Below are 26,977 nucleotides of genomic sequence, written 5' to 3'. Positions count from 1 at the left end.
AATCAGGGTCTGTGGAGAAGATGAGCACACCTTAGGCCAACATCCCTCAGCATTTGTCCTTGATGGATTGCCGGAATTTTTGGAAGAGTCTTGTGTAATATTCTCCTGTGATTGTGTTTTTTTTGTATACAAGATCGAGGCTCGTGTAAGAGCTAACATCAATCACAAAAAAAAACGGACACACAAAACAAACAATAAAGGGAGCGGGAGACAAGATGGGGAGAGAGAGGGAAGCACACAAGTACAACAGCAGAGAAAAGGGACATCGGAAGATCTGTCGGGGGGAGAGGGCTTTGGGGGAGGAGGCATGGGAAGGCAGGGGGTGGGTGGGAGAGGTATAAAACACATGGACATTGCTAGAACGTCCAGGAAAGAAGTTGGTATTTCAAAAAAGTGGATCTGGGGGTGAATTAACGGGGGTAGAAGAGATCAAGGTTTTGGATGGGGGATGATAAGAGATGGTGGCGAACAGCTGTTTTAAAGACCTGGAGGGAGGAGTGGGATTGAAGAGAGTGAGGGAGTTTGTTCCAGAGGTGGGAGAAGAGAGGAATGAAAGAGTGAAGGTGAGCAGAGGTTCTTGATTTTGGCAATTTCACCAGAAGAGGGTTGCTGGCAGATCGTGTGCGACCTGTTGGAATATTTGGGGGACAGAGCACAGAGAGAGCTGGGGGAGCAAGGCCGGATAGGAGTCGGTAGAAGACAGAAAAACCACCAACCTGCCTGTGGTGAGTGAGTGAAAGGCCCTCGGAGTTAGCTTCATCGCAGGAGATTCCAATGATTCTGAAAGCTTTGGCCTCAACAGCGTGAAGACGAGCTCGGTGTGAGGCAGGAGCACCAGCCCAGAGGGGAGAGCAGTATTCCATTGAGCTGCGGATGAAAGCCTTGTATGTGGTGAGGAGCTCAGGTGTGCCAAGGAAGGACTTCACATGACGGAGGATGCCCAGTCGGCGACTGGCTTTGGAGGCCAGCTTGGAAATGTGGTTTTCCTAAGAAAGATCATGGCAGATAGTGAGACCCAAAAGCTTGAGCGACAGAACTGAACTTCTTGGAGAGGATTGTTCATAAACTAGATGGGAGGGTTTTCCAGTCGGTCTTAAAGAGAGACATAGTAAGAGTGTGAGATTTGTCAGGATTGAAAGACATGTTCCACTTGTTTGACCAGTCTGTGATTTTGTCCAGGTCTGCAGAGGGTGAGGAGGCTGCAGACTGCCGATCTGAGATATGAGGAATGGAGCTGCAGAGAGTGGAGTCATCAGCAAAGAGTTAGAGAGGATTTTCCATTGAGTCTGAGAGATCATTGATGAAGACCAGAAATAGCACAGGGCCCAGAACACTCCCTTGAGTAACTCCAGCCAGACCAGAACAAGAAGGGGAGATGAGAGAAACCCATTCAGGGCCACACGTTGACGATGACTAGAGAGGAAGTCCGCAAGCCATGCTTGGAGATTTCCATGGATACCATAGGAGGAGAGTTTGGAGAGCAGGGCGGGGTGCCAGACCATATCGAAGGCACATGATATGTCAAGGGCATATCATATGTCAACATATTTCTGTTTTGTATCCCACTGATAGGCCGGATCAGCATCCAGACTAGAACCAGAATGTAATTGGCTTATTCTTGTCACCTAACCAATTCATCCACCAAGTTTTAGAGATATCCTGCTCACAGACAGACAGACAGACAGACAGACAGACAGAAATGAAAACATAACCTCCGTCCACCTTTGGTGGTCATAATATTTTCCACCTTTGGTGGACGGAGGTAACAAGAATACATTTTAGTTGGTAAAGAGCAAAAGAACCATGACCCTAGGGTGCCAACAGCTATCCTCTTCCTGTAACATTTTGAACCAACTCTCTATCCCCTTCATACCATCTTACCTCCTCTGGTGCACGATGTCCAATGATCATTCCTTGTTGTGTCTTGTACGTACATGGGTAATATTTCCCATAATCGCACTTAAGTGAGCACTTAAACAAACCACGTTATGTCATGTTGTTTTGCTGTCCGCAGTTTGTGGTTAAAGTATTTTTCACCATTTCACCCACAATAGATGAAGCGAAATATCGTGCTGAAGATGCTGCAAAGCAAACATGTCTATCTTGACATATTATGACGTCAAAGACCTAATGCGTTCACTCGGCAACGTTTTACATAAAACATATCACAAGGATACACAAGGGACTTTGGGGTAGCATGAAAATGAGTAAAACAAGATGTTGGTGAGGAAAACCTCCACTGTATTCCCAAATTATTTGTGCTTAGCGTTCTCCTCTTCGATGATGAAAAAACAAATTGCCAATCAGGTGAAGATTAATTCAGTTTTACCTTTGCATGAGACTCGACATACAAGAAGCTTTTGCCATATCTCATTTCATACAACTGCAAATATGTAAAAATTGGACTACCTTTGATCCTGGCCTTCCCTGGCTTCCTTCAGCTCCTTTAATCCCTGGAACACCCTGAAAAAAATTACAATGATTCGTAATTAAATGGTTTATCATTTAACGTCATGAGCACATTGTGCAGTACTGTATCGGTTTAGTTTGAAAAGTTTGAACATATTAATATTAAAATCAAACTTTTAAGCGAAGTTGTTTTTTGCCATACAAGTTGGTGCCTGCATCTCCACATTATTATTCAACAGTCTTATGTGAGTCATAGTCCAGTAGCCAAACACAAAACCACACAAAACACAAAACTACACATAACAAGTCCTGGTGAAGGTCTGCAATCTCTGACTGCTCCATCTAGTTACCCCTGCCACCAAAGGTGGATGGAGGTTATGCTTTCACCCATGTCTGTTTGTCTGTTTGTGAACAGGATATCTCAAAAGGTTGAGGACCAATTTGGACAGAATCTGGTCGAAGGAGAGGTTGGGTGTGTGACGAGGCCAAAATTATTACATTTTGATGAAGATCCGGATCCGGACCTGGATCTGATCATTTCTAAATGTTCTGCTGTCTCAACAATGGTTGTAGGTCCTAAACACCAAACAGCAAATCAGATCCATCTCCCGTGACATAGCTCGTGCCTTCGATACAGTCTGACACTTCTTCGATACAGTCCCTGCTCAACAAAATCTCCTCCTATGGTATCCATGGAAATCTCCACGCATCTTCTCCTCTCTGGTCGTAGGCAACGTGTAGCCCTGAATGGATTTCTCTCATCTCCCCTTCCTGTTCATGCTGGAGTTCCTCAAGGCAGTGTTCTGGGCCCTGTGCTTTTTCTGGTCTTCATTAATGATCTCTCCGACTCTCTGGAAAATCCTCTCTATCTCTTTGCTGATGACTCCACTCTCTGCCGCTCCATATCTCAAACCTAAGATCGGCAGTCTGCAGCCTCCTCACTCTCTGCAGACCTGGACAGTATCACAGACTGGTCAAACAAGTGGAACATGTCCTTCAATCCTGACAAATCACACAACCTCATGATGTTTCTCTGCAAAGACCGTCTGGAAAACTCTCCCATCTACTTTCTGAACAATCCTCTCCAAGAAGTTATGTCACTCAAGCTTTTGGGTCTCACTATCAGCCATGATCTTTCCTTGGAAAACCACATTTCCAAGCTGGCCTCCAAAGCCAGTCGCCGACTGAGCATCCTCCGTCCTGCGAAGTCCTTCCTTGGCACCTCTGAGCTTCTCACCACCTACAAAGCTTTCATCCGCACCTTGATGGAGTACTGCTTTCCTCTCTGGGCTGGTGCTCCTGTCTCACACCTTGATCGTCTTCACGCTGTACAAACCAAGGCTTTTAGAATCGTTGGTATCTCCCGTGATGAAGCTCATACTGAGGGCCTTTCACTCTCTCACCGCAGGCAGGTTGGTGGTCTTTCTGTCTTCTACCGGCTACTCTCCGGCCTAGCTCCCCCCTGCTCAAATATTCCTTCAGGGCGCATAGGAACTGCTAGCAAACCTCTTATGGTGAAACTGCCAAAATCAAGATTCTCTGCTCCCATTCACTCTTTCATTCCCCTTTTCTCCCGCCTCTGGAACAAACTCGCCTCACTCTCTTCAATCCCTCTCCTCCCTCCAGGTCTTCAAAACAGCAACTCACCAACATCTCTTATCCTCCACCATTCAAAACCTTGATCTTTTCTACCTCCGCTAATATACCCCAAATCCACCTTTTTCAAATTCCGTTTTTTTCTTTCCTGAAATGCCGAGTGGTGTCTATTTTTTGTTTAACCTTCTCCCTCCCCCTCCCCCACCCCCCACCCCGAGCCCTCTCTCTTCCACAGATCTATCACTGTCCCTGTACTCTACTGTTGAGTTGATGTGCTTCGCTCTCTCTCCCCCTTCTGTCTCCCGCTCCCTTTATTATACGTTTACGTGTTTTTTGTATGCGTCTTTGTGTTTAATGTGTTTCTTTTACATGAGCCTCGACTTTGTATACAAAGAAAATGTGAATCTTCACCATTGAGAAGTTGGGCTAAAAATGATAAATATCACGATATCTCAAAAAGTTGTGGACGGATTCGGACGAAACTTGGTGGACAAGTTAGTTGTATGTCCAGGAGGAAATGAATCGGTTTTGTGAAGATTTGAATCTGGATCCGGATACAAGAATTCTTATTATATTAAAATGATTCTTCATCATTGAGTGATGGGGCCAAAAACGATTAATAGCATGTTACTTCAAAAAGTTGTGGACCGATTATGACAAAGCTAGGTGAAGGAGTTGGTTCGCTGTCAAGAACAATCCGATTAGATTTTGGTTCAGGTCCGAATCCAGATCCGGCCTATCAGTGGGATACAAAATGTAAACTGTTCAGCCTGGTGGAGGTTTGCGCTCTACCGAGTGCCCTTCTAGTTCCTAATGCTTTGTTTGCTTCTGGGATTACCGTTTACTAGCAACGGTACCCGCCCTGTGGGCGGAGCTTCAATTGGGAGGCCCAAATGAAAAGGCAAAATATCAGAAATTGAAGGTTTTTTTTATTTGAAACGATTCATATAAACATCCGTTAAATCGTATCACACGCAAATCATCAAATCACAGTGATGTGTTTTTTTTAAATGAGATTCTAAAAATACTATTTAGATTTTGATGATTTACGTGTGATATTTAACGGATGTTAAAATAAATCCCGCCTCCCAATTTAAGCCCCGCCCTTAGGGCGGGTACCGTTGCTCGTCATATATAATGGCGATACAACCATTTTTATCGCTTTGCTTTGAAGAACGGGAATGAAGGGAGGAGCGTGTTAATATGTCTGGTTGAAGGCTTTGGGTGGTGAGGAGGCTTGAAGCCAGATTTTAATCTTACAGCCGCCATCTTGGTGCTCGCCGTCACTGCGATGCCAAGCGAAAGACGCCTCAGAGCTGTCACATTCACAATCGCTATGTCGTATGTACTCCCGATACGTGTACCAAATTCCCGATACGTCTAACTGTACCAAATCAACAGTTAAAATGATTTTGAGCCGATAGGTGTTATGGCCTTGGGACATCGGAATGTCTTCAGGTTTGTCTTCAAATCTTCAGGTTCTTCAGGTCGTGCACTAATTCTTCAGTCATGCGGCACTTCTTCAGTTGTGCCCCACTTCTTCAGGTCCTGCGCCACTTCATCAGGTCGTGCGACACTTCTTCAGGTCGTGTGCCACTTCTTTAGACAAATCAACACGTTATCACATTATCCGATTATCACGTCACGTTATCCAATTCGACGTCGTTTGAACTTTGGCCGAGGTCATTATTTACTTTTAATGATGTTTATATACGAATGATGTTTATATTGGTTTTGGGTCGTCCTTTCCGCATATCTCGTGGGATTGTAAGTTGGAGAGACGGCTGTGATGGCGGGGAGGGGGGTGGAATTCTCTCAAGCAAGGATTCAACCCGTGTCCTTATAAAAGGTCTTTGTCTGAGGTCACCGAGTCCAATCGGTGCAGCTGTTTGTGCGGCACCCAGGAAAACAACATCGTCACAATGGAAACATCGTCACAATGAACGTTATGCGAACGCGAATGTTATGCGGGAGTCGAAACCTGAGAATGCTGGAGACCAAAGCTGAAATTGGGAAAACTAAATAGCCTATTTTACTCCTGGAGATCCCAGGATTACCCACCCAAAATATCGTTGAGATCGGTTCAGCAGTTTTTACGGTACCTTCGAACGGACAGACAGACAGACAGACAGACGGACATTTGGTGAATCATAGTGAGATTGTATGGCAGAGGTATTTTAGGACAAATTTACCAGCCATTACCCTTTTGCCCCTTTTCAAAATCCTGAATCAGTATTCCACATTAACCACCTGTAGTCGGTTTACTAATGCATCCTTCTGTGTTTAAATACTTGTATTTTTAAGTATGTTTACCATGTGTGGCTCTGCCCCATCTCTTTCCAACTGTACAATAAAGAGTAAAACTGACAAACCACTTGAGTGTTATCTCCATTTTGGAGCAGCTCTAGTTAGGCAACCGACAAAGGGGTTTAAAGGATGTTTGATCATGGACTTTGTGGGTTAGGTGAACTGGTTTTGTTTCTGCATCGATTTTCTTCAGGAAATTCATCCCTGAAAGAATGTGCGCATGGAAAACAAATGGGATGAACACATAACACCCGACAAATATCGCAGGTAAACTAGAGATAAATGGCTGTGCAGCTCCCATAGCTTTATCACATACGAGCAGGAGTAGCTGGCGTTGCCCAGTGATCCTGTTGGCATTTTGAAGAAATCAATTTTGAATTTTTTTTTTTACTGTTTGTGGGTGCCTAAAACACTTCCCTACACCCACAAAGGAAAATTTTGATTTAATATTGCTATATCACACACACACACACACACACACACATACACATACACACACAAACTAATCGGGGATAATTTAAATCAACTTTCACATAGCTACAAAGATGCAGGCATCATGGAGTGATTTTTTTTTTATTCCAAAAAATCTAATTTTTCCCCAAAATTTCTGTTTTTTTTTTTTTGCCGAAAACATTCACCGACACTCACTGATGAACCTCTGAAAGTTTGACGAAGATCCGTTCAACCATCTTTGAGAGAAATGGCAACAGACAGACAGACAGACAGACTAACCCTAACCCTAACAAACAGCTCTCTTATGGTATAGATTATTGGGTTTTGTTTTTTTGTGTACAAAATTTGGGCTCAGGGAAGTGCAAGTGGACAGAGGGTAAAAAGGAAATGGACATACCAACAGTGGGACAATAGTTAGACAAAACAAGCAAGGGAATGAACAAACAGTAAAAAAAGAGCGAGAGAAAGAGCGACAGAAAAATACGATAAACAGATGTTTGGTTTGAACTTTAAAACTGAACTGAACTTTAAAATACAAGAAAACAAACACGACATAATAACAATAACACCGAAGATTTTCGTGCTGTACTTCTCAAGGCGATTCACAGCAAAAGACTGGAACAGGTGACAGATCGTGCATTTATAAGCATGTCCACTTAACAGCGACACCGATTGGTTCATTAGTCATGACGTAACTGGAATTCTCAATGCCCATTGGTTGACTCAGTCACCACTATCCCTGGCTCCGATTGGCTGGAACAGAATTGTTTGCAATGACGCACCATTTGCATCAATACTGGTTTAAAGGTGTTTCCCCGACAGCTGTCTATGGTATGTCTGCAAATTTTGAGTCACCGGCTTTGAGGAAACCCCATCCCCCCTCCCTCCAACTTCTTCGGTCTGGTGCCACTTCCTCAGGTTGTGTGCCAATTCTTCGGTCATGCGCCACTTCTTCGGTCTGGTGCCACTTCTTTGGTTGTGTGCCAATTCTTCGGTCGTGCGCCACTTCTTCGGTCGTGCGCCACTTCTTTGGTTGTGTGCCACTTCTTTGGTCATGCCCCACTTCTTCAGGTTGTGCGCCACTTCTTCAGGTTGTGCACTACTTCTTCGGTCGTGCGCCACTTCTTCAGGTCATGCGGCACTTCTTCGGTCGTGCGGCACTTCTTCAGGTCGTGCGCCACTTCTTCAGGTCGTGCAGCACTTCTTCGGTCGTGCGGCACTTCTTCAGTCGTGCGCCACTTCTTCAGGTTGTGTGCTACTTCTTCAGGTAGTGCGCCACTTCTTCGGTTGTGTGGCACTTCTTTAGGTTGTGCACCACTTCTTCAGGTCGCGCACTAATTCTTCGGTTGTGCACCACTTCTTCAGTCATGCCCCACTTCGTCAGGTCCTGCGCCACTTCTTCAGGTCGTGCGACACTTCTTCAGTCGTGCACCACTTCTTCAGGTCGTGCACCACTTCTTCAGGTCGTGTGACACTTCTTCAGGTCGTGCTCCAAATCTTCAGGTCGTGCGACACTTCTTCAGATCGTGCGACACTTCTTCAGGTCATGCGACACTTCTTCAGGTCCTGCGCCACTTCTTCAGGTCATGCGACACTTCTTCAGGTCCTGCGCCACTTCTTCGGTTGTGCACCAATTCTTCAGTCATACGCCACTTCTTCGTCATCTCCAACTACTGCTGCTATGATTTAAAACTAATGTGAGAATGGACCCCCTCACAATTTTTATTTTCAGGAATAAATAAAACCTATTTTAAAAATCTTCCGTCCGACAATGATGTTGCACTTACAGTGCTGGGCTCAGTGCTGACATTGCATTGCCCATTTTGACATTGTAGGACAAGTTTAACACCCTCATCCTTCAACACCCTTTCAAAATCCTAAATCGGTTTCTCATAAGAAGAGTGGTTTGTTGTGTGTGACACAATGAGTAGTAAAATGGGCAATTTCCTGCATCTTATACATATACAGTATTATTTATCTGTGGTTGCTTCCAAATCCTCACCTGCGGTCCACGTAGACCAGCGAAGCCAGATTTTCCTGGCATTCCAGAATCTCCCTGAAAGCAAAAGGTGTGAAAGTCACACTTCTGATTGTGTTGATGAACCTTAATTCCAACGATATTGTTTAAATGTCCAACGTCATATTATCCAACAGCAGTTTCTCATGGGACATACAGGTAGACCATTTTGGCCGACGTCTCCTCTTGGCCCCATCTCACCTTGATCACCCTAGATTCGGGGAGGAAAAACAAATTACGATCAGTGATGGTAAATCACATGACGGTGTCACCTTAACCATCAAACGAAACAACTGTTCAAACATGCTTGTGTAATCAGCTGTTTCTACGCCCTTAACATTTTAAATACAAGAATGAAGTCTCATGGAAGAGCAAGACAAAAAGTATGGATCACGTTATGCGCAGACCGGGTAATGCGGATCAGGTGGACGTGGGACAAATTTTTTTTAAACTAAAACAATTGATTTTAATTCGATCGAGCAAATTATGGATATGCAGGAGTGTTCAAATAACATGATGACGTGGATGCCTTGAAGGATAACCGGTAGGAATAATTACAGTTTATCATATCCGAATCACCGGAGGCGCTGTTCCAGTAATTTTTCATGCGTGATTGCTTTGTCAGGAAAAAGAAGGAAATGCTTTTTTCTGTCATCTGAAATTATACTTTATTCTGTAATTATTCCATGAGCATCAATCTTCATATAAACAAAATATGATTATTTGAGGTCGAAGTGAAAAATTACCATGTGACTCACTGCATTATAGGACATGAGATGTAAATGGTACAATGACTCATCTTTCGGCAATTTTTTTTACATTCTCTATGTGGATTATTTTTATCCCTCCACCACCGCCCCAACCCCCGCCCCCCCCCCCACCCTCCTCCCCCACCCCCAATGGTGGCCGTAGGCATAATGTTTTCGGGTTGTCCGTCCGTCCAGCCGCACGGGATAAACCTCTTTTTCTCAGCAATCACATGTCCGATTGAGACAAAACTTTCAGGGTAGGAGTGACACCCATGTCGAATGTTTTTATGATAATCGTGATGTCATAGGCCACGTGGCATGGCAGCCATCTTGGATTAAGCGCAAGTAATTAAAAAATTATTTACCGGAAACTGCTCAATCGAAATATTTGAAACTTGGCACATTGTCAAGTACTCCCAATGCGGAACAAACATGATGATGATGACATAATCGATGAAGTGGTATACCAGCCAAAAATGTTTTAATCTAATTCCTTGTCCTAAAAATGTGAAATTACATGCACATGATCTATGACCTGCTTGTATTGAAATATTAAACTTATGACATCAAAGGTCACATGGTTTGGCAGCCATATTGGATTTAACCGAGAACCTTAAAAACAACTTCTCCCAAACCACCAAAGCGATCGACTCAAAACATTACGTGTGCCATTGAGTAGGTATGGCGATTTAAAAGTTGATTCTGAAAACGTCATCGGAAACATGGCGTGGCAGCCATATTGGATTGAAGGAAAATATTAAATACTTATATCTCAGAAACCGCTTACCCGATCGATGCAAAACTTTACAAATCCCATCTAAAGCCATTGATGCATATAGTTTGAAAATGATGGCATCATAGGTCATGTGGTTTGGCGGCCATCTTGGATAGAAAAACGAACCTTAACTGATCAACACTAAACTTCACAAATGTGATCCCCTACCCATACATATGCAGAGTGTACATTTTTGATGTCATATGTCACTTGGTTTGGCAGCCATATTACCTTGAAAGCTGATATTTAAAAAAAAAACGTTCTCCGAAACTGCTTCACCGATCGATGTGAAACCTGTCATGTCAGAAACAGCTGAAGGGATTTAAATCAAACTTGTTTACTTTTAGGACACTCAACGAGGGCATCTACCCGTTGTCACGAACAGGGACTACGTGGAGGCACATTGGTGTCATTGTTCTAGTTTTTATTTGAAATTCGCCCCAAACAAGGCTGAGAGCCACTAAATGTGAAGGGCTACAAAGAAAAAGAATAAAAACTGGAAAACCTTCACTTAGTCCTGAAACAAGGAAATCTCTTCACAGGACCACTGTGCAGGAGGGGGTAACTAGGCCAGGTGGAAAAATAAATTTTCCCACCCCAATTATGAATATAAACATTCCCTTGATTAATCTTCCACTACGACTACTTCTACAACTCTACTACAACATGAAACAGTCCTAATCTTTCCGACCTTATTGTGGAGTCCCCCACCTATTTGTCCAGTTTTAAGGAGCATTGCAGGCGGAGGTAAGTGTCAAAAACTTCTTTGAAAATGCATTAGGTCGTGTCTGTACAGCTCCCAGGGTTTACAACATTAACCGTGATGGTCTAAGGTTAGGATGAGCAGGTTCCTAACGCCCATCATGCTATGCAATTTTCCCTCACCATCGGGGTAATGCTATCTTGCCTGGGTTTGTCACATCTGTTTAGACAACACATTGTGCTTCTGGACATTTTTTCTCTCTCTTTGCTGCATTATTGATGAACATGTTTCTTACCCTTTCACCAAATGATCCAAAAACACCCCTCTCTCCAGGCACACCCTGTGTGGAAATAAAGTTGTTTTAACTTCTGCAGTTGGAGACACCATGAATAATTTTGTTTTTTAATCGCACCGAGTTGTTGTTCCGAAGGAAGCAGTGCAGTTTGGCAATATGTGTGCAATCCATGCAAGTTATAGGACTTACAGATGCTGACAACTTTAGAACCCATTAGAATTAATTACCCTTTAGAATTACCCTTTAGAATTACCCTTTAGAATTACCCTTTAGAATCACCCTTTAGAAATCACCCTTCAGAATTACCTTTTACAATTACACTTTCCAATTACACTTTAGAATTACCCTTTAGAATTACCCTTTAGAATTACCCTTTAGAATTACCCTTTAGAATTACCCTTTAGAATTACCCTTTAGAACCCTTTAGAATTACCCTTTAGAATTACCCTTTAGAATTACCCTTTAGAATTACCCTTTAGAATTACCCTTTAGAATCACCCTTTAGAATCACCCTTTAGAAATACCTTTTACAATTACACTTTAGAATTACTCTTTAGATTATCCATTAGAATTACTCTTTACAACCCTTTAGAATGAAACCTGCTTGGTTAGAAATGTTCTTCTTCTTCATTTTACTGGACGGATGGATGGAAGGAAGGACAGCCAAATATCGAAACGGCTTCACCACTTTAAAAAATAATCATAATTACCAAAATTCCTTGTTTTCCCAATTCACCAGTTGGTCCAATTCTTCCATGATCACCCTAAAAGAATTAACATCATTACGAGATTGCAATGAAGAGATTCATATTTATCTATCAATTACATATGAGTGTAGGAGTGGAATGGGAATGGGTGGGATAAAATGGGAAAATGAAAATTGAAAAAATAAAGAGAAGAGGAGGTAAGGGATGTGTGAGAAAAATGGGAAAAATAGGGTATATATATATATATATATATATATATATATATATATATATATATATATATATATATATATATATATATATATATATATATATATATATCAGTCACTATGCGACCTTCATATCATCAGTGGAGAACCGCCAGCAAGGTGTCCCATACAGCTGCTGCTGCACCTTGCTGGGAGGGATACGCACCGCCTGCCACGCGGTGACGTTATCTCTGGTATCCACTCATCATATGGAGTCGACCTGGTTGCGGTTGGGAGTTACTAATAATGGTATCTGTAATCTGGTTCTCCAACCTAATGAGCGGACAACATGTCCGCTCATTAGGTTGGAGAACCAGATTACAGATACCATTATATATATATATATATATATATATATATATATATATATATATATATATATATATATATATATATATATACACATACATATACAGTCACGTGAAGAAGTAAGTATACCCCATGTAAAGTTTTGACTTTTTCAGCATATTTCACCACACAGCTATTTGATGTTCATTTCAACAGTATTGATAGATAAAGGTGATATAATATAACAAATATCATGAAACATTTACATTTTGTAGTGCATTGTATAATTTAAATAAACATAAATGCAAATTTCGCATGTAGGAAAAGTAAGTACACCCTTGGCTCTAATAGGTGGTATTGCCCCCTTTGGCAGAAACAACCTCAAGTAGGCGTTTCTTATAACTGTCTACCAGTCTCTGACATCGACTGGGAGAAATGTTTGCCCACTCCTCCATGCAGAATTCTCTCAGCTGTGGGATGATTGAGGGGTTTCTTGCATGCGCAGCTCGTTACAAATCCCCCCACAACATCTCGATGGGATTTAGATCCGGGCTTTGACTTGGCCATTCCAGAACCCTCCATTTCTTTCTTTTCAGCCATTCCTTTGTGGATTTACAGGTATATTTAGGGTCATTGTCATGTTGCAAGGTCCACCATCGGTTGAGCTTCAACTTTCCAACAGATGGCCTCACATTATCTTCAAGCACCCTCTGGTACAATGAAGAATTCATAGTGGATTCTATGATGGTGAGCTGCCCAGGCCCTGATGCAGCAAAGCTGCCCCAAACCATAATATTTCCACCACCATGCTTTACAGTTGGTATCAGGTTCTTGTGGTCAAATGCTGTCTTTGGTTTTTGCCAATCATGTCTTCTGATACTGTGGCCAAATAGCTCTACCTTTGACTCATCTGTCCAGAGCACATTGTTCCAGAAGTGCTGGTCTTTGCCTAGGAGTTCATTGGCAAACTTTAGTCTTGCCCTGATGTTCTTTCTGGACAGAAAAGGTTTCCTCCTGCCACACCTCCCATGTAGATCAAATTTGTGCAGCCCCTTTCTAATGGTAGACTCGTGCACTTTGACATCAACAGTGGCAAGAGCTACCTGTAGGTCCCGTGATGACATTCTGGGGTTCTTAGCGACTTATTTCAGCATCTTGTGGTCTGCTCTCGGGCTGAACTTGCTGGGGCGGCCTGGCCTGAACAAGTTGGCAGTTGTTTGGAATCTTCTCCACTTGTAGATGATCTTCCGGACAGTCGAATGATTGATTTCAAATTGCTTGGAGATCTTTTTAAATCCCTTCCCAGACTCATAGGCCTCGATAACCTTCTTTCTGAAGGCCTCAGAGAGCTCTTTTGATCTAGGCATGGTGACGCCGCACACTTCAACAACAAAGAGCAAACCAAACTAAATGTCTGAGGTTTAAATAAGACAGGTTCCTCCAAGATCCTCTCCAACGATGTTCTAATCATTTGCACCTGAGCTGGTGCACCTGATTCTAATTTTAGGTATTTGAAGTAGTGATACATCGGCTAACCCCTGCTCTTGCATGGAAAATGGCCTTAAAATGCATGTTGTTGTTGTTGTTGTTGAAGTAGTGATAAATGTAGGGGTGTACTTACTTTTTCCACATGCGAAATTTGCATTTATGTTTATTTAAATTATACAATGGACTACAAAATGTAAATGTTTCATGATATTTGTTATATTATATCACCTTTATCTATCAATATTGTTGAAATGAAGATCAAATAGCTGTATGTTGAAATATGTTGAAAAAGTCAAAACTTTACATGGGGTGTCCTTACTTTTTCACGTGACTGTATATACGTGTGTATATATATATATATATATATATATATATATATATATATATATACACAAAGAATTAAGTTAAGCACCCCTACACAACGAATTAAGGTAAGCACCCCCTAATATATATTCTTTGTGTATATGTATACATTGGCATATATTCTAAGGTATGTGAGATCAAATAATGATTGGTATGACATTAGCAATTATCCATTGATGAAATTGAGTGATCAAAGTGAAAAAAATGTGATTGGTTGAGTCAGTGATCCGATCACGTGGGTCCTACACACGTTATTGACGCAAAGATCGCTAGAGGTCTTCTCAGAACAATGACTGTACGTTAGAAAACATAAACGTCATCCACACTGTCCGTGATGGACCTATAGCTCCATACTTAAATTGAGGTGAAAATATGCCTAAAATTCCCAAAAAATTTCACCTTAAATTATTCAGAATAAAATATTGAAAACGGCATGATTGTTATGTTTTTATGTGACCATAATATCACTTCTCCAGAAAATATAGCAATATCATGGGTATATTACACTGTTTTGACGACAACAAACTTGTAATGTGCGAGGTTGTAAAAAAACGGGGGGGGGTGCTTAACTTAATTCTTTGTGTATATATGAATGTATATACATGGAGTATGAAGCATATACTGAGGAAGGGGAAGGAGTCAATTACCATCTTTCTTATTTGCATGCATAATGGATGACACTTCAAAATACTTTAGAGGTGAATATACAGTGCCTTCAGAAAGTATTCACACCCCTTGACTTTTTTCACATTTTGTTTTGTTTCAGCCTGAATTTTAAATTGATTCTTCATGGGTATGTCCATATCAGCTTTGCATATCTGGATTTGGAGAGTTTCTCCCATTCTTCATTGCAGATTTGCTCAAGATCTGTCAAGTTGGATGGGGAACATCGGTGAACAGCAATCTTCAAGTCTTTCCACAGATTCTCAATGGGACTCAAAGACTTAAACGTTCTTGTTCTGATGCCATTCCAGTGTTGCTGTGGCTGTATGCTTGGGGTCATGGTCCTGTTGGAATGTAAATGTTCACTGCAGTCTAAGGTCTTTTGCGCTCTCCAATAGATTCTCCTCAATGATTTGCCTGTATTTGGCTCCATTCATTTTTCCCTCGATCATTGCAAGTCTTCCAGTCCTTGTTACTGAAAAGCATCCCCATAGTATGATGCTGGATGCTTCACGTTAGGGATGTTGTTAGATGGGTGATGAGCTGTGCTTGGGTTCTGCCAGACGTAGCACTTTGCATTCAGGCCAAAGAGTTCAATTTTCGCCTCATCAGTCCACAGAATATTTTGCTCCATGCTCTCAGAGACTTTCACCTGCCTTTTTGCAAATTCCAGATGTGCTGTCATGTGCCTTTTTCTCAGGAGTGGCTTCCATCTGCCCACTCTCCCATAAAGCCTAGATTTGTGAAGTGCTGCAGAGACTGTTGTACTTCTGGCAGGTTCTCCCATTTCAACGAAGGAACTCTATAGTTCTGTCAGAGTGGTCATTGGGTTCTTGTTCACCTCCCTGACCAAGGTTCGTCTTGCACGGTTATTCATTTTGGTCGGATGGCCAGCTCTACGAATGGTTTGGGTAGTTCCATATTCTTTCCATTTACTAAGGATGGAGCTCACTGTGCTCTTGGGAACTTTCAACACGATAAATTGTTATATACCCTTCCACAGATCGATTCCTCTTCATAATTCTATCTTGGAGTTCTACGGACAGTTTCTTGGACATCATGGTAGAGTTTCTGCTCTGACGTGCACCATCAACTGTGGTACCTGACATAAAAAGGTGTGTTTCTTTCTAAATCATGTCCAATCAATTGAATTGGCCACAGGTGGACTCCAATCAAGTTGTAGAGACATCTCAAGAATGATCAAAGGGAATTGGATGCACCTGAGCTCAACTTGGAGTGCCATAGCAAAGGGGGTTGAATACTTATTGACTCCGGCCATTTCAGCTTTTCATTGTTTAATATTTTGTAAAAATTTCTAAAAAAATAATTTCCACTTTGACATGATGTGGTGTGCATTATGGGTTGAGATGTGTAGATCAGTGGCAAAAAATCCCAATTTAATCCATTTTAAATTCAGGCTGTAACACAACAAAAGTGTGAAAAAGTCAAGGCGTGTGAATACTTTCTGAAGACACTGTATGAACAATTACAGATTCCAACATGAAAGATAAAACTTATTGAGACGCTACATAGTTGATTCGCGAAACAGCCGCAGTGCTGATCTCAAGCAATGGATGACTGCATCAGGAAGTGAGTGGGAAACAGTAAAAGCATACATAGTCACCCAGGGAGCCATCCAAGCCAACGCTGCCATTTCTGCCTTCATAGCCCTGTCCAGAAAATGACATTGACGGCGATATCTGTCATCATATAAAGTCGGGTTAAGACGGATTTATTCAATACGAGTCCTGTTGAGCATATGACCAGGTGTATATCCAGCCCCATAACACTGATTGCATGCAAGTTTAATGTTTGTGTTTCTTTTGAACGATTCCATTAAAATGCAGTAGGCCTACGTTTATTTAAATAAATAAACAAATAAATAAATCAAGGACAAAACGCACAGGTTCTCCTGCAGTCCCGTTGAGTGCATTCAGCCCCACTGGTCCTCCTGGGCCCTGGAAGTTAACATTCAGAGATAACATGGTGTTAGTCATTTCCTGTTGACGCTGACTTCGTAACAAACCGTCAGCTCGGCTAGAACTTGAGGCTTCGATGGGTGTCAACCATTATTTATCCTAAAAGGTACCAGTTTGGTACCAAACACCCTATAAATTGCACCCTATAGTTTGTCAAGACAAGTATGTCGTCAGTTTATTGATTTGCATGTTTCTCCCATGTTATGAAAAATTGGGAGTCACAACAATGTACCCAATTTAATAAAAAAAATAAAAATGTACCCAATTCAAAAAAGAAAAATGTACCCAATTTAAAAAAGAAAAATGCACCCAATTTGAAAAATAAAAATGTACTCAATTTGAAAAATAAAAATGTACTCAATTTAAAAAATAAAAATGTACCCAATTTGAAAAATATAAATTTACCCAATTTAAAAAAGAAAAATGTACCCAATTTGAAAAATAAAAATGTACTCAATTTGAAAAATAAAAATGTACTCAATTTAAAAAATAAAAATGTACCCAATTTGAAATATATAAATTTACCCAATTTAAAAAAGAAAAATGTACCCAATTTAAAAAATAAAAATGTACCCAGTTTGTAAAATAAAAATGTACCCAATTGTAAAAAGAAAAATGTACCCAATTAAAAAAATGTACCCAATTTAAAAAATAAAAATGTACCCAATTTGTAAAATATAAATGTACCCAATTTTAAAAAGAAAAATGTACCCAATTTAAAAAATAAAAATGCACCCAATTAAAAAAATAAAAATGTATCCAATTTGAAAAATAAAAATGTACCCAATTTGAAAAATAGAAATGTACCCAATTTAAAAAATAAAAATGCACCCAATTTGAAAAATAAAGATGTACCCAATAAAAAAAGGAAAATGTATCCAATTTAAAAAAGAAAAATGTACCCAATTTAAAAAAGAAAAATGTACCCAATTTGAAAAAGAAAAATGTACCCAATTTGAAAAAGAAAAATGTACCCAATTTGAAAAATAAAAATGTACCCAATTAAAAATATATAAATGTACCCAATTTGAAAAAGAAAAATGTACCCAATTTGAAAAATAAAAATGTACCAAATTTGAAAACGTTTTTTAAATCTTCGTAGGTAGAAATGTCAAATACTGTGAATGAGTTAGAGTAAGTATTCAAATTGTTCATAGCAAATGTGTATTTTGATATTTCTATTTTTTTTTTACAATGTTTGGCAGGTAAGCTAATGTGGTTTTACATTTTTTGTAGGTAAGCCAACATGATTTTACATTTTTTGCAGGTAAGCTAACATGGTTTTACATTTTTTGCATGTAAGCTAACATGGTTTTACATTTTTTGCTGGTAATCTGACATCCAATGGCACAACTAAAAATAGAGGAGCGAATCTTCATTGTTGGCAATAATATAGCTTGCTGAAATATGAAAAATGATAAATAAATTAAATTAATAAACTAAATTAATAATAATAATTAATATTAAGTATTAATTTATTAATAATAATATTAATTAATAATATTAATAAATTAAATAAAATAAATTTATTGAAATAAGAGTGCAGCATGCTTTAATAATAATAATAATAATAATAATAAATTAAATTAAATACATTTATTGAAATAGGAGTGCAGCATGCTTTAATAATAATAAAATAATAATAATAATAATTAATAATATTAATAAATTAAATTAAATAAATTTATTGAAATAGGAGTGCAGCATGCTTTAATAATAATAAAATAATAATAATTAGTAATATTAATAAATTAAATAAAATAAATTTATTGAAATAGGAGTGCAGCATGCTTTAATAATAATAAAATAATAATAATTAATATTAATAAATTAAATTAAATACATTTATTGAAATAGGAGTGCAGCATGCTTTAATAATAATAATAAATAATAATAATTAATAATATTAATAAATTAAATAAAATAAATTTATTGAAATATGAGTGCAGCATGCTTTAATAATAATAATAATAATCTATCTATAATTCCAGTAATCTCTGTGTGTGTGTGTGTGTGTGTGTGTATGTGTGTATGTCTGTGTGTTTGTCTGTGACCGCTGTTTCTCGACAACCACGGGTCCGATATACTTGAAACTTGCCAGGTATATTGCTGGGGACCCGAGGATGTGCCTTTTCAAGGTTTCATATTAATCGGACAAGTAGTTACCGAGCTATGGCGATTTCTTTACCAAACTCCGCAAGCCGTTCGCTTTGGACCAAACCATTTCATGTAAATAGAGGGGGGGGGATTGTCACCGTACTCGCAAGCCGTTCGCTTTGGACCAAACCATTTCATGTAAATAGAGGGGGGGGGATTGTCACCGTACTCGCAAGCCGTTCGCTTTGGACCAAACCATTTCATGTAAATAGAGGGGGGGGGGGTTGTCACCGTACTCGCAAGCCGCTCGCTTTGGCTTTGCGAATGGACCAAACCATTTCATGTAAATAGAGGGGGGGGGGATATAATTTTAGATATATATATAGTACGGGCATGCCCTAGTCTATCTATAATTCCAGTAATCTCTGTGTGTGTGTGTGTGTGTATGTGTGTATGTCTGTGTGTTTGTCTGTGACCGCTGTTTCTCGACAACCACGGGTCCGATATACTTGAAACTTGCCAGGTATATTGCTGGGGACCTGAGGATGTGCCTTTTCAAGGTTTCATATTAATCGGACAAGTAGTTACCGAGCTATGGCGATTTCTTTACCAAACTCCGCAAGCCGTTCGCTTTGGACCAAACCATTTCATGTAAATAGAGGGGGGGGATTGTCACCGTACTCGCAAGCCGTTCGCTTTGGACCAAACCATTTCATGTAAATAGAGGGGGGGGATTGTCACCGTACTCGCAAGCCGTTCGCTTTGGACCAAACCATTTCATGTAAATAGAGGGGGGGGGATTGTCACCGTACTCGCAAGCCGTTCGCTTTGGACCAAACCATTTCATGTAAATAGAGGGGGGGGATATAATTTTAGATATATATATAGTACGGGCATGCCCTAGTAATAATAAATAATAATAATAAATAATATCAATAAATTAAATTAAATATATTTATTGAAATAGGAGTGCAGCATGCTTTAATAATAATAAAATAATAATAATTAATAATATTAATAAATTAAATTAAATAAATTTATTGAAATAGGAGTGCAGCATGCTTTAATAATCTATCTATAATTCCAGTAATCTCTGTGTGTGTGTGTGTGTGTCTGTCTGTGTGTGTGTTTGTTTGTCTGTGACCGCTGTTTCTCGACAACCACGGGTCCGATATACTTGAAACTTGCCAGGTATATTGCTGGGGACCCGAGGATGTGCCTTTTCAAGGTTTCATATTAATCGGACAATTACTTACCGAGCGATGTCCAAAAAACGCTTCAACCAATCAGAGAGCAGCGAACTAGCGCGTGTGCCGAACGTGGCGGACACACTCTGCCTCGGATGGCACATTTGAGAGCGTATTCATTTATTTCACGTTTGCAAACTATGTTGGCGCTATGTTGGCGTTAAACGATGTTTTAAAACTAATAAAAACGAATTTGCGATTCATTCGCTTTCCTGCGCGTTTGTGTACGCGATGGCGATTTCTTTACCAAACTCCGGAAGCCGTTCGCTTTGGACCGAACCATTTCATGTAAATAGAGGGGGGGGTTCTGTGGTCGTTGCGAATGGACCAAACCATTCATGTAAATAGAGGGGGGGGATTGTCACTGTACTCGCAAGCCGTTCGCCGTTCGCTTTGGCGTTGCGAATGGACCAAACCATTTCATGTAAATAGAGGGGGGGGATATAATTTTAGATAGATATATAGTACGGGCATATATATAGTACGGGCATGCCCTAGTAATAATAATAATAATAATAATAATTAATAATATTAATAAATTAAATTAAATAAATTTATTGAAATATGAGTGCAGCATGCTTTAATAATAATAATCTATCTATAATTCCAGTAATCTCTGTGTGTATGTGTGTGTGTATGTGTGTGTGTCTGTGTGTCTGTGTGTCGTTTGTCTGTGACCGCTGTTTCTCGACAACCACGGGTCCGATATACTTGAAACTTGCCAGGTATATTGCTGGGGACCCGAGGATGTGCCTTTTCAAGGTTTCATATTAATCGGACAAGTAGTTACCGAGCTATGGCGATTTATTTACCAAACTCCGCAAGCCGTTCGCTTTGGCTTTGCGAATGGACCAAACCATTTCATGTAAATAGAGGGGGGGGATTGTCACCGTACTCGCAAGCCGTTCGCTTTGGCTTTGCGAATGGACCAAACCATTTCATGTAAATAGAGGGGGGGGGGGGATTGTCACCGTACTCGCAAGCCGTTCGCTTTGGCTTTGCGAATGGACCAAACCATTTCATGGACCAAACCATTTCATGTAAATAGAGGGGGGGGGGATTGTCACCGTACTCGCAAGCCGTTCGCTTTGGCTTTGCGAATGGACCAAACCATTTCATGTAAATAGAGGGGGGGGATTGTCACCGTACTCGCAATCCGTTCGCTTTGGCTTTGCGAATGGACCAAACCATTTCATGTAAATAGAGGGGGGGGGATATAATTTTAGATATATATATAGTACGGGCATGCCCTAGTAATACTAATAATAATAATAATAAATCTGTTTTATTAACATAAAAAGCATTGAAGACCGCAGCCCAATGACTAATACGGTCGTGTTTACATTATAATGAGAAAATTGATTGACAATGAATGAAAAAGCAATTAAATATCTGCATATAACATTGGCTAACCCCCGCTCCAGCAGGGAAAATGGCCTTAAAATGCATGTTGTGTTTGTTGTTGTATATAACATTCCAAAATCAACCACAAGCATGCAAATAACAAAAAATTATTCAATAAATAGCTCAATACATTACAAATACCTTCACTGTGTATACAAATATCAGGAAAAAAAACATTAAAAAAGAGGACCAACAAAAAAAAAACATTAAAGAGATTTCAGAGATTACTATCGTTATGAATTTGGTAGAGCAATATCTAGAGCTAGGTAGATCTGAATAGGTAGGTATTCGGCTGTCGTGACAGGGACTCTACATGTAATAAGTTCTTGATGTTTAGGCGTTTGTCGGGGTAAGATGTATGATTGTGGATCTACCTGGAGGTCCGAGTGTTAAATAGTGAGGGATTAAAGGTAACGCCCCTGTGAGTCTCACCTGGTAGTCAAACCTTTGTCCATTATGGCACTGCAAACCACATAAACATTAGTTAGGTCCTTAGCGCAACATTAAATAATTCCCTTTCCCTGACATTGACTTCGTAATAAATAGACAGGAAACCAGGCCAAAAACACCGCCACGGTTGGCCGCCGCCGTTCGCACCTCAAAGGCCTACCAACCTCGCCGGCACGTGTTACACAACGACCGCGGGGGGGTCACGGACGGGAGATGTCAGGAGTCGCATGCCGCAGAGGGCGTGACCTGGGCGAGTTGGGAGGCTGTGATTGGCTGAGGAGTGCGCCAATGTGACGTCATCGGCCACCAATATATGCGACGGTCGGACGCCATTTCAGGCAGTTGAGTTCGTGGCAGGCACTGGCAGACGCGGGCAGACGCAGGCAGACACCAGAGAGTCCAGAGTTGAGTTCGGCAGACGCAGGCAGACACCAGAGAGTTCGTAGGAGTTGGTTGGAGCACACAGTCGACGCAGAGACACAGTTGGTGGAAAAGCTCCCCGAAGGCAGTTGGTGGAAAAGCTCCCCGAAGGCAGTTGGTGGAGAGTTCGTTCACACACCGAGCACACCAAGCCCGCAGAGCACGCGGCAGTTCGCAGCAGTTCGTTGCAAGTCGAGCCCTCCGTTGAACCATTGGTGCACGGGCCTTGTGGAGATCGTCCTCGTGTGAAGCTGCTGGCCACGCGTCGGACGCGTGGTGCTTGGAGCGGGGCCTCGTAGAGCTTGGAGCGAAGGACCTGGTGGTGTGCGATCGGGCCAAAAGGAACGGTGTGGACGGCCGCCACGGAGACGACAAAAGACAGATAAGCCGCATCCGCGTACATTTGAACGACGTGACGTGTTATTTTTGTATTCATAATCTCCCTCGTATCGTGTTTGCTGTCAGTCGTGTGGGGACGTCCCGATTTAGAGTTATTAGATTTACCGGCGCGGCTTTTTCACTGTATTACTATTCGATAATAAATCCTTATATTATTTTCTATATATATATCTGAACGCAGTTTTCCTGGGTGTTTGATTTTAATAGGTAAGGTTGCGGAGCCTTCGCTGTGTCCCGCCATTCCGCGCGTTTGTGTTGAACTTGAGTCCGCCATTGAGTGTTCGCCTCGGGAGTTAAAGTCTCGCAAATCGGCCATCCGTAACTGTGGTGTTAATCACGGTTGCGTAACAAGTGGTGTCAGGAGTGTAGGATTTGAACCCGTCGGACAAATTTTTTTGTCCGCGGCGAGACATCGACACGGTCGGACAAATTTTTTTGTCCGCGGAGCGACATCGACACGGTCGGGCGTACATTGCGCCCGACGTTCGAACGCAAAATTGTTATAGTTGAGGCGGAGAAATTTGATAATCAATTGGGCAAACGGAGCGCGATATCGCGTCTTCGTCAAATTTAAATTGTGTTTCAGGAATTATTAAAATAAATACGCGCGCGGGGAACGACCTTCCGAAAAGCGGATGTCGGAGGTCGACGAAATGGAAGTACGCAGCGAGGCCTCCGTCAGCGTCGGGAGTGAGCCGGAAATAGGGGAATTAAATGTCGAGGTGAGCCTTGGAACCTCCCCCGTCCCGAGCACCAACTTATCCCCCTCCCCCACCGGGGAGTCGGGAGTAGTAGGAACGGCCCCGACAACCGACCAGATGTTGGGTCAATTGTTTCGAATAATGGAAAGGATGGAAAATATAATGGAGTCGCAGGGGAGGGAATGGCGGAAATGGAGTATAAAAATTGATGGGCTGGCAAACAAAATGGGGGATGATGGGGAGACCGCAGGTGCACAGGTGGATGGGGAATGTCCACAGGTGGATGGGGAATGTGTACAGGTAGATGGGGAATGCCTGCAGGTAAACGTGGAGTGTCCACAGGTGAGCGGGGAAGGAAATTTGGAATGTGAGTTGTAATGAGGAATGTTTCCCACATTCTGGCCTGGTTGTTTATCGGGACCGTGTGGATGTCACAACACCCCAACCGGGGGATGAATTTGGAATTGTGCAGCACCAGGGCGGTGGTGCGGAGCAAGAGGGGGTAGAGTTTTTGGGGGTCCATGCGATAGAGCCGGACCGGGTATTTATTGAGGATGATTTGATCCAGCGGCTGGAGACCTGTGACAGTCCCATGGAGGTAGAGCTTGTTCAGGCCCAAAGGAGCCTGGGTGAAGAGGTGAGTTGGTCCGAGGAGGTGGTTGGAATGACCGAGGGGACGCTCACTGTACACTGCTATTTGGAAACAGAGGCTCCAAAATTGGACAACCAGTTGGGGGAGTGTGTTGGCTCCAGGCTGGATTTGGATCTTGGAGGATCGGGAGATAGAGCTTCTGGAGATTTGGTCCCTGTAGGGAATTTGGATCAACTGCAGGGAGGGGCAGAACAACCGGTGGTAGAGGTTGTTCCCTGCAGCTGCGGTTTGGCAGTGGGAATGAAAATTTGTAAAAGAAAATTTAAAATAAAATTACAATGGGAAATTGATTTGGAGCAGCCATGGTGGGGATTGGTCCCCGGGCTGCGGGATCTGGATATGGAGAGGTCATGGGTGATGGCCTCGGGCAAAAGTTGCCCCTTTCAAAATTTGGGTATGCCAGCCAGCTGGGGGGCTGTGATGGCGAGATTTGGACGTGGGGTCCAGCCTTGGGTGTCGAGGTACGACCTGGGTCCCACGGGGGGTCTGGTGGAGTGTGGCGTCCCTTGTCCATCGGGGCGCCGTCCGAGCTGGTGGCTCGGGCCGGCAGGGTCACCGGACCCTGGTGGGGGTTAAGACCTCCAGGGAGGTCCGAGGTGGTTTCTCAAGCCTGGGATGGCAAATATTGAGGACCACTAGGGGGAGGTGTTGTGGGTCGCGCTTTGGTGGTGGCACCGCAGATGGCCAGCTTGGGCCTGATGTAGTGATCACCCGGGCATGCGACCTGACACCCTCTCCCTGAGACTCTGGGACAACTGGCATGTGATGACCTGCCATGCCGTGTTGGTCGATGGACGCGGGTCAAACCGAATGGACAGGGATGGAGATAGCCTGCCGGACAACCATTGGGGCATCTGTGGAACATGATGGTGTGAGTGACCTTCCACAGATGCTCCGTTATGATTTATGGACTCTCGGGTTGGGAAGAGAGCCATGGGGATGTGAATCGGGAGATGTGTAACGAGCCGAGCATATGGGCCATGCTCGGCTGGCATGTGTATGGCAAAGCATCCTTCTTTGGTGAGGTTAGTGAAATGTGACAAATGGTTGGCATGGGTAATCTGTGGGTTAGATGGAAATTTAAGGGTGGATTTTGAAATGCCATGGTGGACACTGTACAGTGACGCCATTATTGATCCAGGTGTGTAGACCAAAGTGTTGGAGGCTGTGATGAAATTAATAGGGTCGCAAGACACAGCTTTCATCTGGTTGCGGGGGCAACTGTGCTGATATTTGGGACGCGGGATGATGGGGATGTAGTTGTGTAGCCTGAGGGTCAACGTGGTGCTGTGCGTGTCCGAGGTGTGTGGACCATGTCTTCTGGGTGGGTCTCCTGGTGGAGCATGGCTGTTGACTGGACCTTGGTGTGGTCAAGTGTGGGTGAGCACTGGGGGGCTGCAGTTCTGTAGTCGGACTGGGGGATGATGGGGAGGTGCAGGGGACGTGGCTGTAGGGATGCCACGCACTGCGACCGTGCCCCCCAGGGCCGAGGTTGTGTGTGCGGTAGTGTGTGTTTTGGCAGCAAGTGCTCACCACATTGGCCAGCTGGGGCTGCTGCAGCTGTGTTCCTCGCAGGGGGGCCGAAGGATGGATGGTGGGTCGCACCCTTATGGACACTCATGGGCCATGTTGGCGTTTTGACTGCTCACCTTGTCCCGGTGACCCTTGCACGGTAGAGGTGCAGAGCTGTCGTGGCCACAGGTAGTTGTGTAGTGATGATCACCGTTGGATGCGGATCCACATACCTGCCAGTGTAGTGGGGACAAAAGAGAAATTTGGAAGTATTTGGTTGGCCCAATGTGAAATTTTGGGAATTGTATGGGTGGATGGCACCTTTGAACCTGACCAACCTGCAACTACCTGCACTTGAGGTGAGTGTTTTGAGGAGTACTGTCCCAGGCTTCAGGATTTGCTTTGGGAAATTGGGGACATGTAATTTGGAGTTGGGAGGCGGGTGAGAGTGATGACATGGCCGGTGAGGGGATGGAATGGGAGCCACAGTGTCTTGTGGGTGGCGTATGTTTTGTGTTGTGGTTAGGTGTTTTGATGTGGTCGTGAGAGTGGAACCTGGAGAGTGAGTGATGATTATTGGAGATAATGAGGGGCGATAATTGTGCTTTTTGGAAATGTGCTAATGGAAATGTGTAAGGATTCAATGATTCGAACTGTGAATGGGATTTCACATTGGCAGGCCATGGCAAGCCTTGTAACACCTTTTACACCATCTATGAATTGTACTGAATTGTGCTGAGTTGTGTGGAGAATTGAATGGCAGCGGGGGAGGAAGTGTGTTTTGGGGTCTTGTGGGTGGGGAAGGTGTGTGTGTCCGCAGGTACAGAGCAAGCTCTGAGGAGCGATGCCTGCGGGCCCCCCTCTGCGGCAATTACCCCTGGCAGCCGGTGGTAACTGGAAATTGGAGCTCGTCGGTGGAGGGTCTGGTTGGGCGCCGCGGGGTGAGGAAGTCCCCCGGTGACCCGTGTTGCTGCGCGAAAGCAGGAGGCAAAGGAGCCTGGTGTGTGTGGAGACCCTCACCGGCGAGGTAACGGCGGAAAGGGGCTGTTGGGCTG

The 26,977-nt window shown here is 42.6% G+C and overlaps 1 protein-coding gene across 2 annotated transcripts in view; it reads right to left on the bottom strand.

Annotated features, from left to right (window-relative positions):
- LOC137439041 (uncharacterized) overlaps positions 1-26,977 on the bottom strand; it is an 86,070-nt gene that overhangs the window by 39,676 nt on the left and 19,417 nt on the right. For both annotated transcript variants that reach the window (XM_068134649.2, XM_068134650.2), the window contains exons 8-14: positions 16,966-17,019; positions 16,678-16,731; positions 12,015-12,068; positions 11,305-11,349; positions 8,940-8,993; positions 8,768-8,821; positions 2,410-2,463 (exon numbers count right to left, since the gene is read on the bottom strand). In XM_068134649.2, coding sequence (XP_067990750.2) covers positions 2,410-2,463; positions 8,768-8,821; positions 8,940-8,993; positions 11,305-11,349; positions 12,015-12,068; positions 16,678-16,731; positions 16,966-17,019 — 369 coding nt within the window. The remainder of the gene's footprint in view (positions 1-2,409; positions 2,464-8,767; positions 8,822-8,939; positions 8,994-11,304; positions 11,350-12,014; positions 12,069-16,677; positions 16,732-16,965; positions 17,020-26,977) is intronic.

The sequence above is a fragment of the Myxine glutinosa genome, chromosome 13 (assembly GCF_964187855.1).
Source record: "Myxine glutinosa chromosome 13, kmMyxGlut1.1, whole genome shotgun sequence".
Classification (NCBI taxonomy): Eukaryota; Metazoa; Chordata; class Myxini; order Myxiniformes; family Myxinidae; genus Myxine; species Myxine glutinosa.
This window is presented reverse-complemented; position numbering and strand designations above follow the sequence as displayed.